Source organism: Ostrea edulis, chromosome 3, assembly GCF_947568905.1.
Source record: "Ostrea edulis chromosome 3, xbOstEdul1.1, whole genome shotgun sequence".
Lineage (NCBI taxonomy): Eukaryota > Metazoa > Mollusca > Bivalvia > Ostreida > Ostreidae > Ostrea > Ostrea edulis.
In genome coordinates, this window is record NC_079166.1 from 62749845 (window position 1) to 62767066 (window position 17222).

General features: G+C 37.6%; 1 protein-coding gene across 4 annotated transcripts in view; it reads left to right on the forward strand.

The window, feature by feature from the left end:
- The window catches only part of LOC125673981 (serine/threonine-protein kinase LATS1-like), a 35008-nt gene that overhangs the window by 6595 nt on the left and 11191 nt on the right, over positions 1 to 17222 (forward strand). For 3 of the 4 annotated variants that reach the window (XM_048910945.2, XM_056158457.1, XM_056158458.1), the window contains exons 3-4: positions 8427 to 8490; positions 8754 to 11228. In XM_048910945.2, the coding sequence (XP_048766902.2) occupies positions 8427 to 8490; positions 8754 to 11228 (2539 nt within the window). Of the gene's footprint in view, positions 1 to 6; positions 2982 to 8426; positions 8491 to 8753; positions 11229 to 17222 lie in introns of those variants that run through there. The other variant, XM_056158459.1, reaches the window with a different exon arrangement.

The following is a 17222-nucleotide window of genomic DNA, read 5'->3' on the forward strand; positions in this document are numbered from 1 at the left end:
AGAACACAGCTGTTACAATGACAGTCTATTAAATGGGGCAGTGTCTTGACATCAACCTCAATTCGTGCTGAATCCAAAACATCCACTGCTCCCCTCGGAGTGTACAAAGAGTTTATGTGATCTGATCCGTTGTGACCCTGTCCTAGATCAGAATGTCGGAAACTTTAAGATTTTAGTGTGATTTGATTTGCCTGAACATAAAACATTCAACTTTATGTTATCCCTCATCTGAACAGAGACAACTGCGGCGTCGTGGAAACTGACACGTTCGTCCTGAATTAATGCTCAGTTAATTGTTACATAATGCATTGGATCATGTCATGGTGGTAGCCTGCATGTGATTAAATACTTTAACCATGAAAACAAGAAAAAGATATACTGAATCCGAACAGTAATTCTGGATCAGAATCTTATAGATTTGTTGATCCACATGTTAAAATACAACTCCGTTCTGGATCAGAATCCTATAGATTTGTTGATCCACATGTTGAAATATAACTCTGTTCTGGATCAGAATCTTATAGATGTGTTGATCCACATGATAAAATATAACTCAGTTCTGGATCAGAATCTTATAGATGTGTTGATCCACATGATAAAATATAACTCAGTTCTGGATCAGAATCTTGTAGATGTATTGATCCACATGTTGAAATATAACTCTGTTCTGGATCAGAATCTTATAGATGTGTTGATCCACATGTTAAAATATAACTCTGTTCTGGATCAGAATCTTATAGATGTGTTGATCCACATGTTAAAATATAACTCTGTTCTGGATCAGAATCTTATAGATGTGTTGATCCACATGTTAAAATATAACTCCGTTCTGGATCAGAATTGTGGACTACTGCAGCTCTGGATCAGAATCCAGTAGATTCAACGTGCCCCTAAATGAATAAAATTCAGATCAATAATTAGCACAATCATTTCTATAACGCAGATGCTATATGATACAGAGTTTGTGTGTTTAAAATTCCATTGCAGTGTTAACAGTGGCTTGCAACTAATTAATTATTGATCAATGATTGATTGTTGATTCTCGTTAATGATACGGTGATACTTGGTCCAATTTGTTTAATTGTATTTGCTGTTAGCAAGTAAGATTTTGTGTTGCTATTGAAGATCTAGTGTTGCTATCCATGATCTTGTGTTGTTATAGATGGTCTTGTGTTGCTGTCGACGGTCTTGTGTTGCTATCCATGATCTTGTATTGCTACAGATGATCTTGTGCTGCTATTGATGATTTTGTGTTGCTATCGATGATCTTGTGTTGCTATTGAGGATCTTGTATTGCTACTGATAATCTTGTGTTGCTATCGATGATCTTGTGTTGCTATTGAGGATCTAGTGTTGCTACTGATGATCTTTTGTTGCTATTGACATTGAAGGTCTGAACATGTAGCTTTCTGTGATAAAAGAGGGAATTAGTTGTGAAGGTTTAGATATGATTATATTAAGAATCCCATGGGAGTTGAACTTTACAATAAGTTCGGGTCTGGATGTTGGAAGGTTTCGTTTTCTAATTCGTCATTCAACATTCTTTTGAGTTTTTAATCAGATCAACAGTCTGGATATTTTTTCCCATCACATCAATACCAGCAGAGATTCTGCGTAAATAAGACGGTGGCATCAATTGAATCAGATGCTTACACTTAGAAAAGAAGAAAAATTATGTAAGATTGTGCGTCAGGGAATGTTTGCAGCAGACAACAGCAAGAGGTTTAGTACATGAGAGGGCTGTTCCACCTTAATCATGGAAATCAGGAGATAGACCAAGTCACATATATATTGTTTCTAACGCATCAAAGAAAATAAATAATATAGAAATCAGAGAAAAACTTTTCACATGCAGTTAACATGGTAAAGTATGTTAGGTTCAAGACTTCAGTGTTTATACTGGGGTTTAAATCTGGCTTGTTTTATTTGCGAGTAGTGGTAAAAAATGATAGGGAAAAGAATCCAAACGTTTCTCTGCAGACAAACGTGATGTGTATAAAAATTTGTTTTAGAATTTTAAAAGCGGAGAATTTACACGCAACATGCAGTGTGTGCATGTTAAGATTTCATTACTGCTGCTATGCACAGTGCAAAGTCCAGTAGCGCGTTTATTTGGCTCATATGACGATTTTGGAAAAAATATTTTAAAAAATACTTTGGAAAGAATGGTAAATGATTATCCTGAATAATGTGTAAATCAAATATTTGTAATGAGTTCCGAATTCAACTTCTTAATAAGACTGTTTATTTAAAACTGTATAGGTAGGAATCACAAATTAATTCATCAATTCACCTGGAATTAAAAAAAATAAGAGAAATATTCTGATGTGGGCAGTGTATGCTATCTGTCTATTGTAGTTTCTCATGCATATTCAAAACCTCCAAACTTTTTAACAAAAAATGGTTTTCTGTCTTTTCTCCCCTTTGCTTGGTAATGAAATAATTCACCAGGTGACACAAGCCGATTAGCTCAGGTAAAATCGGTGTGAATAATAACCTCGCTATGTTTTATCACCCAATGGAGGACTAGTCAAATATTTCTGATGGACTCAAAACAAATCTACATTTCTTAAACATTCTGCGTTTGTGTGTTCTATAGGACTCGGATATTTAAAAAAAAAAGGAGGAGATTTCTCTAGGACTGGAATGTAGGGACTGCGGTTATAAAACATGCTGTGACACTCGTTCTGGTGTTCACTCAGGTGCGACAGGAACTTAAACCTCACCTGGGCCGCCATATTGGTTTCATTTACACACAGCAAAACACGGGATGAACCAAGGAATTAGGATAGTAGTGGTTTACTGGAAAAAAAAATAAAACCCATCTTTACCCCCCTTCAAAGTTGTGTGAGTGGCTGCCTTGGAATTTTTGTTGTGGTGATTTTATGTTGCTACATCCAGGCTGGCCAAAAATGACGGAGGGAATGCCAGGACTACGAAAACGCTACTTCAGACCCAGTGACAGTTCCCTGGTATCCGAGGTAATGTCCATTCATAGACTCCCGGACTCTGCTCTACATTAAATAGAGTGGTGGAGGCCAAAAAGGTTGTCCTTTGTACTGGTTTAAAGTTTTTATTTAAATATTGAGATTTAAAAATATTGCCTTGAGGTGATCTAAGACATACAGGGGTTTATGAAAGAGGGAATCTTTTGTGTTCATTGAACATGGTATTAAAGTTAGCATTGATCTCCAGCGATAGCATGTCGGAATTCTATGGGCTGATTCCAAAGGCTTTTTCTCTCTTTCAGCTCCGCTGTGTTCATTCAGTCAGCTTGTCTAGTGTTTATTGGTTGAAAATATAGAATAGGAAACTTAACAGTGGAGCAGGGGGGGGGGGGGGGGGGTGTCGGTGACATGCTTCAACTTTAATGAGGTCCCAATTAATTAGACCTATTATTTTAGTAGTGGATTGGATAATGAACTGACACTATGGAATGTCAGAATTATGATAAAGTTCAATTAACAAGTTACACAGTCCCCCTGAGTGGTTTTGAAGGACCGCATGATGAAATTAATTATGAATTTGTCAGTGGGTTGTGTCGTATTATACGCTGTTTTTGGTGGCATATATATGGCTTGATTAATGTCAAGGAGTATGGTACAACTCTTGCCATCAGAAGTTACAGATTTCCTTACTTGTCACATTGCCATATCAATGAAAACAGCTGGTTGCGGGCATGGTAGGAAAGATGCCCGGGCTTTGCATAGAAAATCTGTTTCGCATCTCATTTTGATGTTAAATTTGCATCTTACAGTTTTGAACAGTATCCCCCCCCCCCTTTTCTCCAAAAATTTTGTGGATTTTCATGTGAAAAAAATTTGTGTCTCATAATTGGTGTTTAAAGTAAACCTGTAATTAAGCGTTAAAATAGACATGGTGGAGTATACATGGAGCAACCACTCGGAGGGGAATGGACATTCAAAATGGGAAAAATAGCATACCAGATGTTTAAGGAATTCTGCTACAAATTCTATGCTGCATGTATAACAAGGAAATCTCAGAACACAATTTACATAAATCCTTGAATTTTAATGAGACAAGAGCCATGGAAATGTATGTGCAGACTACACATGTTAAGCTGTCAAAACGTTGCAATCTGCTACAGGTCACGTTGCCAAATATTAAAACATACCATTAACCATCTGTCGAGTCTGATCCTTTCTATGGAATTTCCCTCCAGTTTCAGGGGACTCATGTTACACATGGTAGATTAAAAGTGCATAAAATGCAGGGATAATATTTCATTTATGGCTCCAAATTTAAAGCTTAGGATATATACCAAACGTTTTTAGGTGAGGGGAAAATATTTGCAAGTCATCACTTGTTTAAGATATGCAGTGTATGTCTTTTGGGGCTCAGAGTGTTTGGAGAGAATCCCAGGTGTACTGTAAATACCCAAACTATTTTTGGAACATTAATTAGAGAAATGCTCTTGTTGAATACCTAGAAATTTACTTGAATGGTGTTACTCATGTAACAGCAATGTTCTGTATTAAGACAGTGACTGGGGTATTTTCGGTCTTTAAAAAGATAATAATAAGTTGTAATAGATATCAATTATGACCTCATTATATATGAAAGTAAAGAAAAGTTTATGATTTAATGTCAAAATTATGAAATGCTCTTTCTATTTAAAAAGATAATAATAAGTTGTAATAGAAATCATTTGTGACCTCATTATATGAAAGTAAAGGAAAATATGATTTAATGTCAAAATTATGAAATACTCTTTCTTCTAAGACCTCTGGATTGTTAATGGTTGACTGGTTTTGTAAACTGGTTCAGTAGAAATCTGTTCAGGTTTCATGATGAAAGACTAGAGGATTATACCAGATTGTCTCAATGAAATGCTTAGATTGGATCTGTGTAAACATCACAAAGAATATCTCGAATTCCTACAGATATTTAAATCTAAAATCAATGTCACCGCAGAAACTGGGCAAACTTAGACGCAAGTGATTGAGGTTTAGCCAGTTTTAAGATGTAAGACAGTCTGCTGGCTTTGTTGCCTGGGTAAATCTCCGTTTCATTGTCTCTGTGCTCTCAGTGAAATAAGGTTGTTTGTGGTATTTAGTAGTTTTCTGAGAACTATGTTCGGAATATCAGGCAGTGTTACTTGGGAGAAGACTTACAGACCCTGTAATCCATCAGCTTTTCTTACCAAGACATTCCAAGATGTTCATACATGTGGGGGAATCAGGCCGGCAGTGGAAATGAATTTATTCTTCTGAATCATCATATTATTTCCCTATTGAACTCTCAGAATCTCTAGACAGCTATTTAACAATTTTCTCTTAAATAGTACATAAAAATAGTAAATAACAGTTTAAAGTAGTGAGCACTGAACTAGCTTCTATAGTATTAATAAAAAGTTAGCACAACTTGCGCAGTGATGAAAAGTGAGCACAAGTTCTGTAATAATAAAAAGTGAGCACAACTTCAATAGGAAATGTATTTGCACAAACTGGTCACATGTCTTTTGAGAAAGTGCAACATCAGCCCATCTGCCATGGTCATTGTCTTGCCATCTGCAGAGGAGCTGGATGTTTTGAATTACCTGACCATAATCCCCGCAGCATCCTATGATTGCGCTCTCTGTAACACTGTTGCTCTAACTATTTTTTATGGGTGTGTGTGCCCTTGAGATGACAGAACCGACATATTTTTCAAACTCATCACCCTTTTGGTGTAGGAGCAGGGCGTGGGACGGGAACCAGCACAGAAGGGTCAGTGTGGTGTGAAATGGTTTATTGTCCCTCAGACTCCTGACCTGTGGTCATGTCTGCCAACATAACTCCACCGCATTCCTGGCAAATTGAACCTCCACAAAGGCGAATATGTGTAAACTGTTTATGTGTTAGAGGGGCATGTCTGTATAAACAAACAAGATGTACATATTTTTGTTTTGCTTTTGTGATTTAAATTTACCAAGGAAACCCCAATTTGATGTGGAAAAACCTATCTTTTCATCGAGGAAAGACGTACTCTTTCCAGGCAAGAAAATGGTCTTTTAGATCTCGATTCTTTTGTCCTGATCAATTAATTGGACATGTGTTTTTGATGATTTGTTTTCCTGCAGAAATTCCAGTGTATCATATTTCATTCTGCTACCGATTGGTCGTACCTTTTAACCTTGAGTTAGAAGTCTCTGCATGCAAGACATTCAATGGATTGCAACTTCTTTGCTAAAAAAAAAACCAGGTTTCAACAAAAGACATGGACACACATTCCTTTGTTAAATGGGGGCTTAGAAGTTTAAATCTCTTGTCTCTCTATGAGAGAGGTGTAATTACCCAGTATGTATTCTCCTTCTGAAAAATCGGTGAGCATTTTATCGAAACATCTGTAAACAAGGCAGAAATAGAGTCAGTCTTCTTTTTAGACAATTTAAAGCATAGAGAATACACAATAATTTGTTGTCATTCTGTGGGTGTAAGAAAATAAAAGATTCTATAAAGAGATAGAAATCATTGGAAATTCCAACAATTTCTTAATAAAACTATCTCTGTTATAGGACAGTTGGAGCACACTGGGTGAACATTTGTATATCCATTGTAACTATTCTGTAACCAACCCTCCAACCACCTCCCCAGCACACATGCCACATTGAATTACGAGCTGAAATCTGTAGAGAAAGTGAAAAAAATTTGAGATGAAGAAGCAACTGTGAATAAATTTACATATCAGTCGATGAAGGGCATTATTAAGTCTGGGTTGATATCTTAATTGGAAGAGCAACTAGTACAAATTTTATTTGTTAGTAAGAAAATATTCGGCATTGTAGGAATTTTAAAAAGCCCTTAACTGTCAACAAGACCAGCATTCCAGATATGTGACTTGTCTGTTGTAATTAGTCGGTGTCCCAGGGCAGTTTTTTGTAGTACATTGGACAAGGGCCAGGGTAACGGGGAAAGAAATAGCATCCATCGCGGGATTAATTAACAAGAATGTTTATGGCTATTGCAATTATTATTGCCCAACAAGATTTTTTAAAAAGGGGGTATTTTGACTTCATGCGGTGATTGGCAGAATCTGCATGATTTATTGCTATAGATTGTAGGATATCTCACCATTTTTAGGTTTAATGATTGAAAATGATTTTTTTTTTTAAGTTCTTAGATTTTCAGTATAGATTCTCACTCGAGTTATTATGGAGGCTAATCTTTGTTCACTATCGATTTTGGATTGAATTTTACAGAAATTTTTTATCATGTCTGATTTATTTGGTGACATATGTACTTGTATAACCAGCTATTGAGCCCCAGGTAATTTTAGACCAGTACAAAGAGATCAAATTTAGGATCAGATGTGTATATTGTATAGTATTTACTTTGCAAGGTCAAAATTTGGTGTAAAAGAATTATGAGTTAAGGCCAAGTTATAAAAAAAAAATTATGGTCACTCATATTTTTGGGATCTTAATATTTTCGTAGATTACCAATATTGCGCAGTATTGGGGATGTGTATTTTCATGGATCATGAATTTTAAAATTGTCAGATTTCTCCATTGTTTAAGGGAGTTTGTGTGGACTCAAAACCGTGGTTTGCAACGATGAGGTTTTAAAAACTTTTGAGGCATTATGAATTGCATATTTAAAATTGATTTTGAAAAGTAAATATTTAGTCTTTTTTATGCAAATAAATTATATGGTTTTTACATACATGTAGTAATATCATACATGACTTATGGTCATTAATTATTATTATTTCAATTTGTATGTTCATGTATATATATTAATGAATAGCAGTATGAGTTAGAGACTCTGCTAATAAATTTTTACTGTCAGACCTAATATTCTCTCACTGTGCATATATTCTGTGGATAATTTAGTGGGTTGTTTTTTTTATTAATTCAAGGCCACCTATCCTTGGAGTTGATTTTCGAAAGTGACAATTTTGAAAATGTCAGAAACTTACTTTTGTAAGAAACAGTTTTTGGCAGGTGGTCTAAACTTGCAAAATGACAAATCTATCTCGCAAATTTGCAAATCATAATCAAACAAGTTACAATCAATAATGAGTCAATTCAGGCGTGGTGTGATTGGAACTTATTCTGGGAATTATCTTAAGCCACATTAAATGGCTTTCCTTTTTAAATCTCTCTCTCTCTCTCTCTCTCTCTCTCTCTCTCTCTCTCTCTCTCTCTCTCTCTCTCTCTCTCTGTTTGGAGATGTAATGAAGTGTGAATAAACTCCAAGCAGCATGAATTTGAAATTAACATGATCTAAGAAATAATTTGAAGACATGTCTATTTTTATTCTGCTGTTGAATTGATGTAAGTGACTGTTGTCAGCTCCTAATAATTCCACTGATGTAGATCAGAAAATGTAAAAGTATAGGAAAGAAAAGTGATGTGTATGAAGTTGTTTTCACTGAAGACTTATTGTGTCCCATTTGGCTTATGTCCCCCTCTATTTTTGCAGGAACTGTCAAATCGCCTTTCCAAACTGAATGACCTAAAAGGGAAAAATGGTGTGAAGAATACAAGTAAGTGATAAGAATTAAAATCAGGCAATGAAAGAAATTTAAAATCTGATATTTCACTTATAGATATAATCATGGTAATATTTTTTTTTTTTTTAAAAGGTTAATGCAAAGATTTTGTATTTTAGAATTGTTGTAGAATCTTTGCTACGACTTAAATTATGGCTGAATCAAATCTCAAATTATATTGTAACATTAAACAAAATATATTAAGAGTTTAAATAATGTACCATAAGACAGAAATTTATGCGTTGATTTCTTTGCAGTTGCAAACCCATATTCGAAACCAGTCAAAAGGAAACCTAGTTTTGAGTCAAAGTATGGAAAGGCTCCGTCAGAGACTGACCAGCGGTCAGACACTGCTTCACCGCTAACATCTGTCGCGAGTCGGGTGCCACCTGTATACGAAGTCAACCATGCATCCAGACAAGGGACCCCCCACTCCACCCCCAGTGTTACGGTGAATGGGGACCAGACCCCACCCCCAGTCCCTCCTAGAGCCCCGATCATCACCTCCTCCACAGAAACAGTGGTCGTTGAAACCACCATGACCGGGAGTCTTCCGACCACGGCTAGACTTCAGGCGCCACCTATGATGGTGCAACCTGCAGGGGGACAAGTTCTGAAAACGAACCCTCCCACCCCCCAGCAGTACATTGCTTACAGTACTGTACAGGTGGCCCAATCAACACCACCTCCCCCACAATCCCAGAATCCTCCTACCCCATCACCCTCTGGAAGTGGCCCTGTGACACCACAAAGAGGTATGAGCCCTGTGGGCCGACAGCCTGTGATAATCCAGAACGCGAAGAGCCACCCTGTGGGGCATTATCCCGCAAATGCTATAAATAGTGCTAATGGTCTAGGACAGAACATCACGATCAAATGTCCGCCTCCATACAGCCAAAGCCGGACTAACACGCCGGCAACTGTGAAAATTTCTGGAAACAATTTAAATAGTGTTCAGATAAAGTTACCTAAACCGCAGAGTGCAGGGACCTCCCAACCCCAGCCGATGCATACGTGGGGGGCAAAACAGCCCCATATTGTGATGCAGTCTGTGGAAAGTGTAGCGGTATCAAAACCAATGTTACAAATGGCTACTGGCCCTGGTCAGTCGCCACAAAACCCCCAGACGTCCACGGGAAGTTACATATCGTCTTACCAGGCTCAAATCAACCCTTCAAACAACGGTATTCCCTCGGCAACACAGCTACAGGCGTCTAACAACATTCAGATCCAAATCACCAGACAGTCTCCTCAGATGTTGACACCGGAGCAGTATGCAGCACATTTACAGAATCAGAGTCAAAAGCGAGGTCTTCAGACGCGCATCAGTACACCTCAGTTCCCTTCTAATGTGTACGGAATGTATTATAGACCGTCCTCCGAAACCCCCACCTCAACACCGAGGTCAGACTCTCCGAATTCCTCACGAGCAACGAATCAGTCACCCATGTCTATTCATTCAACCACATCTACACCTTCCACGAACTCGGATATCCCCGACAAGCCGCCACCCCCTTATCCGGGGAGGTCGGTGCAAGTAGTACAACCGATTCTACAGCCTGTACCGCAATACAACCAACCCCCCTCACAATACCCTCATCTACCCCATCAGTTACATCACCAAATTACAGCTATGCCCCCTCAAGTACCCCAGGGATTTACACCACTACAGGTGCCCCATACCACAGCTCCCCCTGTGTATCACAGTGATAGCCCGCAGCCCCCCATTCCTCCACGTGTGCCTTTAGTCCAAGTGTCAGAGAGCTCAGAGGCCTCCTCTACCCTTGTCCCCACCTCCAAACCAAATGTTGGGGCGGGGCCACCTCCTATACCACCCCCTCCCAATAAACAAACGCCTAGCGTGCAAACTGTGAATATTAATGGTGCAAACAAAGATGATGAGACTGATGAAACATTATCGACTGTGTCCGATGCGAGTAGTACTCAAGAAAAAACTCGCTGCACGTCTCCGATGCCGGAGAGGAAAAACGAGTTCAAGGACTGTGATAGACTTCGCCCTGAGGGCAGATTGAAAAATTATTCTCCGCAGGCTTTCAAATTCTACATGGAGCAGCATGTGGAGAACGTCCTAAAGGCCTGCAAGGAGAGGGTGACGCGAAGGTTTCAGTTGGAACGCGAGATGAACAAAGTTGGTCTTTCAGAAGATGCTCAGCAACAAATGCGTCGGATGTTGAATCAAAAAGAATCAAACTACATCAGATTACGCCGTGCCAAAATGAGAAGAGACATGTTTGAAAAAATCAAAACTCTTGGGGTGGGTGCATTTGGGGAAGTTTCGTTAGTGAGGAAAAGAGACGTGGGTCATTTATATGCCATGAAAACGTTAAGAAAAAGTGATGTGTTAAAACGAAACCAAGTCGCTCATGTGAAAGCGGAGCGTGATATTTTAGCGGAAGCTGACAACGAATGGGTGGTGAAGTTATATTATTCGTATCAGGATCGGGATAATCTGTATTTTGTGATGGATTATGTGCCTGGTGGGGACCTGATGGGACTTCTGATTAAATTTGGAATTTTCAAAGAAGATCTAGCTCAGTGTTACATTGCAGAATTAGTGCTAGCCATTGAAAGTGTGCATAAAATGGGATTTATTCATAGGGATATCAAACCGGACAATATTCTGATCGACAAGGACGGCCACATCAAATTGACAGACTTTGGTCTATGCACAGGTTTTCGGTGGACTCATAACTCCAAATATTACCAGAAAGGTGGGTATATGTATATAGATATATATATATTATGTTTTGATTTTCATAGATATTAGATATTTTATTAAAAATAGATATTAATGGCAAACTAACAACTCTACTTTTTGACAAACATGATGATACCAGCTTCTCCATCGTCAGCTTCCCATATTTATGTTGCAATATTGTTATCACCTGCATACATATGGTATTTATATCTCTCAATGATTAGATATGCAAGAGCTTGTTCTACGTATGATCAGTTTTTAAATCGAGGCAGACTACTGACAAACGAGTTCATGTTACAGGGGTTTCAACAGTCTCGTTGAAATTAGTCAGCATTTCGCAAATTTTATGATCGTTATAATGATCTAGTTTGTCAATACAGTCTGTCTAGTTTGCCAATACAAGCTATCATTGGGTCAAATGCTGTCTGACGTTTCACAACAACTGTTAGGCAGTTCTTGGCACACTGACTCTGACTACAGATTACTTCGGTTACCTGATCAAGACATAGGACTCGCAGCGGGTGTGACCGGTTGACAGGGGATGCTTACTCCTCCTCTGCACCTGATCCCACCTCTGGTGTGTCCAGTGGTCTGTGTTTGCCCAACTCTTAATTTTGTATTCCTTATAGTAGGAGTCATGAGATTGATCAATGTTCGTTATCTTCACCTTTTATAGGAGTTAAGAGATTGAATGATCATTGTTACCTTTTCATGGAGATCATGTTTGCTGGGTACAAATTCAAATCCCCCCAACCAAACCCCCTCTCTTATGAATAGAAGAAATGAATTATCATTTTGAGACCCTACAGGCTACAACCATGCTATTTCTTCTCAAGTCACATAAATTTGATGCCCTTGAAACTGAGTGAATAAGTGTTTGTTTTAGAACATGAAGAGGTACACTTTCCATTGACTATATAATACATTATATGCTAGACAGAATTATCTGTTCTATAAGCTGTTCTTTTCGGGCTTAAAAAAAAGCTTGATTAATAATGCATGCCCCAGAATGTGTCTAAGCCAGTCCCTAACTAAGGGCCCCGGAATGTGTCTAAGCCAGTCCCTAACTAAGGGCCCCGGAATGTGTCTAAGCCAGTCCCTAACTAAGGGCCCCGGAATGTGTCTAAGCCAGTCCCTAACTAAGGGCCCCAGAATGTGTCTAAGCCAGTCCCTAACTAAAGGCCCCGGAATGTGTCTAAGCCAGTCCCTAACTAAAGGCCCCAGAATGTGTCTAAGCCAGTCCCAAACTAAGGGCCCCGGAATGTGTCTAAGCCAGTCCCTAACTAAGGGCCCCGGAATGTGTCTAATCCAGTCCCTAACTAAAGGCCCCGGAATGTGTCTAATCCAGTCCCTAACTAAGGGCCCCGGAATGTGTCTAATCCAGTCCCTAACTAAGGGCCCCGGAATGTGTCTAATCCACCGTAACTAAGGGCCCTGGAATGTGTCTAAGCCAGTCCCTAACTAAAGGCCCTTAGTTAATAGGGAGTGGCTTAGACACACTCGGACCATTTCTCATGTGTTATATGCCCAAACTTGAACTGTAAGTATAGTGTTAAATCGAAAGAACTAGAAAGGGGGAAGGGGAGCAGTGATTTTCAAAACCAATTCTGAGGAATAACACATCGTTACAATTTTCTCAAACAGAAGTACATGATCGATGCTTAAGTGTCAGGATATAATAAGTTTGTTTGTTTTTTTGTAAATTAGAGAACTTTTAATTTATTTTTTATAATGGTTAAATTGCACTATAATCTTGCATATTTTTGTTTTGGTTACATGAGGCACCGGGGCTTGTTCTCAGTTCAAAAATATTGTAAAAAATAACTATATATCTTGTGAAATATCTATTAAGTATTATTTACGTAACAATATTTTTTTTAATGGGAGCAAGCCCCTATAGTGCATGAGTTAATTTTTTTAGATTTCCAACACCACCACAATGTAATGCATCCTGTCATTTTATGATCATTTTGATAGATATATATCTCCTCAACTTCCTGACTACTTCAACTTTCAATTTGTGACATGAAAAGATTAACAGACCCAGGATCCCATTATCAACAACTCTGAGTTGTGAATACACTCCTAGTTATTGGAATCCCCCCCCCCTTCCCCTCCTGTCACAGATTTTACCTCCACCCTTGCATCGAGATGCAATGTTCACAATTCCTAAGCAAGGACCTATATTCAGTAACAATTTAGATTGTCAGTGTTAAGAATCGGGAGTGTTACATTGTGAGGCATCTACCAGTATTCTCGTGTTGAGATTCGTGAAAGAATATAACCTTTTGACATTTTAATTCTAAAAATTCTTTTCTTGATAATGTTAATGCAATGTAGAATAAAGGTATCTTTTGCTTTGACAGTAATTCTATTGTCTGTACACAAAGTATTTTTTTTGAAATTAATACTTCACATTAAGATGGTATCATTCCAACTATTTGAAGTATGTCTCCTTATTAAATGGAATGCAATCTAGGACAAGAATGTTTTAAATTGACATGATTGAGGTTTTAATTTTCCTATATGATAGTTGTCTTTGTGCCAGAGTATTTTTTTTATTCTGTTGACTGTTCACAACCTTTTGATCGTGGGCTCCACATAGAAAATTGTCTGGAATTTGTCGTTCAGAAGAAAAGGATTTGTGGGGAGAGAAAAATAAAGACAAGAATGGGGTGAAGCCCCTTTCATTGTTTTCTTTGGGAATAAAACGGACTAGATTTGAAATTGTTAGCCATAAATTCTTCTCGCATTAACAGAGGATTGGGTTTTTGTGGAATCTGACAACAAAAGCTGTAAGGATAAATTTTAAGGTCACACCATTTTAGCCAGTGGTGTTTTACAAGTTTGCTGTTAATCATAGGGGGGGGGGGGGGGGGGGGGGGGCTTAACACTAAATTAATGATCATTGATGGTGTACAATCTGTGGTCTTTGTTGCTCTTGTGATGTCCGAGGATATTGTTCATTTGTGACATCTAGCTAAGGACATCTTCTTTAATTAAGGACTTTTGCACCCATCTCCTATTGCACTCTGTTTGCACTTAGGAATGGGCGCTCCATTCTAAAACTTCAGTCTGACTTGTCCTGGAAACAAGTTTAAGTTGAAACTTGGACTTAAATCTGAGATTTTACTCAAATTTTGATTGCTCATATATAAGAAAACTCAAACTTAAGTTATAGAGATTTTTTCAAGAAGTCCCAAGTCTCACTCAGACAGGTCAAGAGTCAAGCCTCACACTTAGCGAGAGCTCCACTGTAAGCTAATAACAGACTCAGTGGAGTATAAGTTTGTAATCCCTCTTCCAATATTGTGGCAGATTTTATCATATATTTATAGGTCTACATGTATCATATTGTAGGGGCACAATACAAAAATGTGGTGCTTTTTTCCCATGCATTTTTTTAATGTCAATATAGATTTTTATAGAATGGAGCATTTCTACTTCATGATGCATGTGAATTAAGTTTCAGCTAGAGTTGGTATGTCTTCAGGTTTGATATAGAGTTCAGCCCAAGGTTTTTTCTCATTGAGTCACTTAAAATACTGTTAAACTAGTATCATCTAGATAAAATAAATATGTGTTTATACAATGGTGATTACTCGACCTGCTTAAACAGTGCAGTATGTGGCTGGTACTCTGGTGTGCTAACATCCAGTGTTTCGCCAAGTGTACATGCATGCAATCAGCCTAGTGTTGGTACGGCCTTTGATATATTCTAAAAGTTTTGGTTACATCATTTGTTTTGCAATACTCAGTCATTTTTCAGCTGTTAACACCGCGGTTTTCCGAGTGCATTTCGCAACCTTGGTGCACTGCATTTCTTTACGAGCATGGTTACCCAGAATTCCCCATTCCATAGGTTTTCTGACCTCTTTCTACAACAATAAGAGACGTTGGTATCATTTTTTTCTAATCCCCGACAATCTCATAATTGGGCCGATTGTTCTATAGTTTACCCACAAATTATAGTGCTCTCCTTACAAGCTGTCTCAGTTACAAAGTCGTTTCAACAGTTCAAAACCAGTTATCTAATCAGGGTGATAGACACAAAGTGTGCAGATAGAATTCACAGGAAGCACCATCCACTCAGGGATCCATTGAAAACAAGAAATGGTATGATGAGATGGGCACATTGAGAAATTTGTGAAGTGAGGGTAATTGTAGGGTGTTTTAATCGCAGAAAGCAATGATAATCTGAAAGTCAAATCCAACATTCCTCCCAAGTTCGCAGAAAGCATTATAAGAATCTGAGAGTCGCATTACATTCCTCCCCAGGTTGTAGCAAATCTGAAGAAGTATTGATAAAGTAGGAATCTATGGCCATTAAAATTTTCTTTCTAATAGATGATTAAACTCAGTGACAGAAGAAATAAATTGCCATGTTGCTGCTTGTAGACTTTTGATAGCCAAAAGTCTTCAAGAGTTTCTCAGATTTTGGAATGCGGTCAGATCAAAACTTTTATCGTGTAGCTATTAAGAAATTTACAAAGTGAAACATTTCAAGGAGCAGATAAATTGCTCTCGGTATCAACGGCTCAAGATTCATTAGTTTAGTAACAACCAACATAGACTCAACCAGCTTTTTACTAATCATAGACTCACTCATTTAGAAACAATCTACACCATCTTCACAGACTCAACCATGTTTCATGTTTCTTTATTTCCGTGAGCCATGCGGCTCATTGGACTTAATTACATATGTACATACAATACAGTTTTAAAATATAACAACATACAGTATATGGAGAGTGCATAAACTTAAACATGTTAAATAACATTCCAAAGTGATCTTGTTTAACATTCAATCATATGCATGCATATATTCATACATTATAATACTGATTAACAAAAAAGTAAGTATATATATAATAGTCTATTGTGCTAATTAGCAACACTTTCCTTACGTAATTTTGTGGCACATTTAAGATATTTACCTAAATTACTCAGTTCTGTAACGTTATTTACACTCAGTAATTTTATAAGTTTATATACACTTGGTTTTACATAGTAGAATTGTTTAATATATCTTTTTCTTATTTCGTAATATAAAGGACATCTAAGAATGAAATGAAATTCAGTTTTAGACTGAATCATAGACTCATTAGGTTTAGAAACAACCAGTTTTAAGTCATTAGTTTTTCGAAAAACTTAGAATATAAGAAGCAATTACCAGCTTCGATTTAGTAGTTTTATTATTACAACCAGCTTAATAGGCTCAATATGGTTGATTGAATGATTGAATATTGCTCATGATGCAACGTCCCTCTTTAGAATATTTCACTCGTATGGAGACGTCACCATTGCCGGTGAAGGGCTGCAAGATTTAGGTCTATATGTTCGGCACTTATAGCCTTTGAGCAGGGAGGGATCTTTATTTTGCCACACCTGCTGTGACATGGGGCCTCAGTTTTTGCTGTCTCATCTGATTCAGAAGGACCGTCCCATTTAGTCGCCTCTTACGACAAGCAAGGGGTACTGAGGACCTATTCTAACCCAGATCCCCACAGGAGATGTTATGATTTAATTCATTACATACATGTAAAAATTTGATAGGTTCACCTGACTTTATCAATGTATTTAGTCACACCATAATGATGTCATTAGGACAGGCTAGGAATGATGTCACAATAAACATTAGGAATGATGTCGCAATAAACATTAGGCTCCTCAGAATGATGTCATTAGGACAGGCTAGGAATGATGTCACAATAAATATTAGGAATGATGTCTCAATAAACATTTAAGGCTCCTCAGTTTTCATTATGTTGCTGCAGCAAAATTGTTCCACGTTATATGAAATTTTCAAAATTTCTTAATAAAATTTATTTTATTAATTAAATTACATTATTAATTGGTTCACAGTTGTTTTTTTTATTGTGTCGTATTTTATCATTGTTTATAAAGCGTTAAATTACAGCCCTAGCTTCCATTACATGCTACAATGTATATAAATAAGCGTGTTAAGATAAGTAGAAATGACTTCTGTTTCATAGAATAGATATTT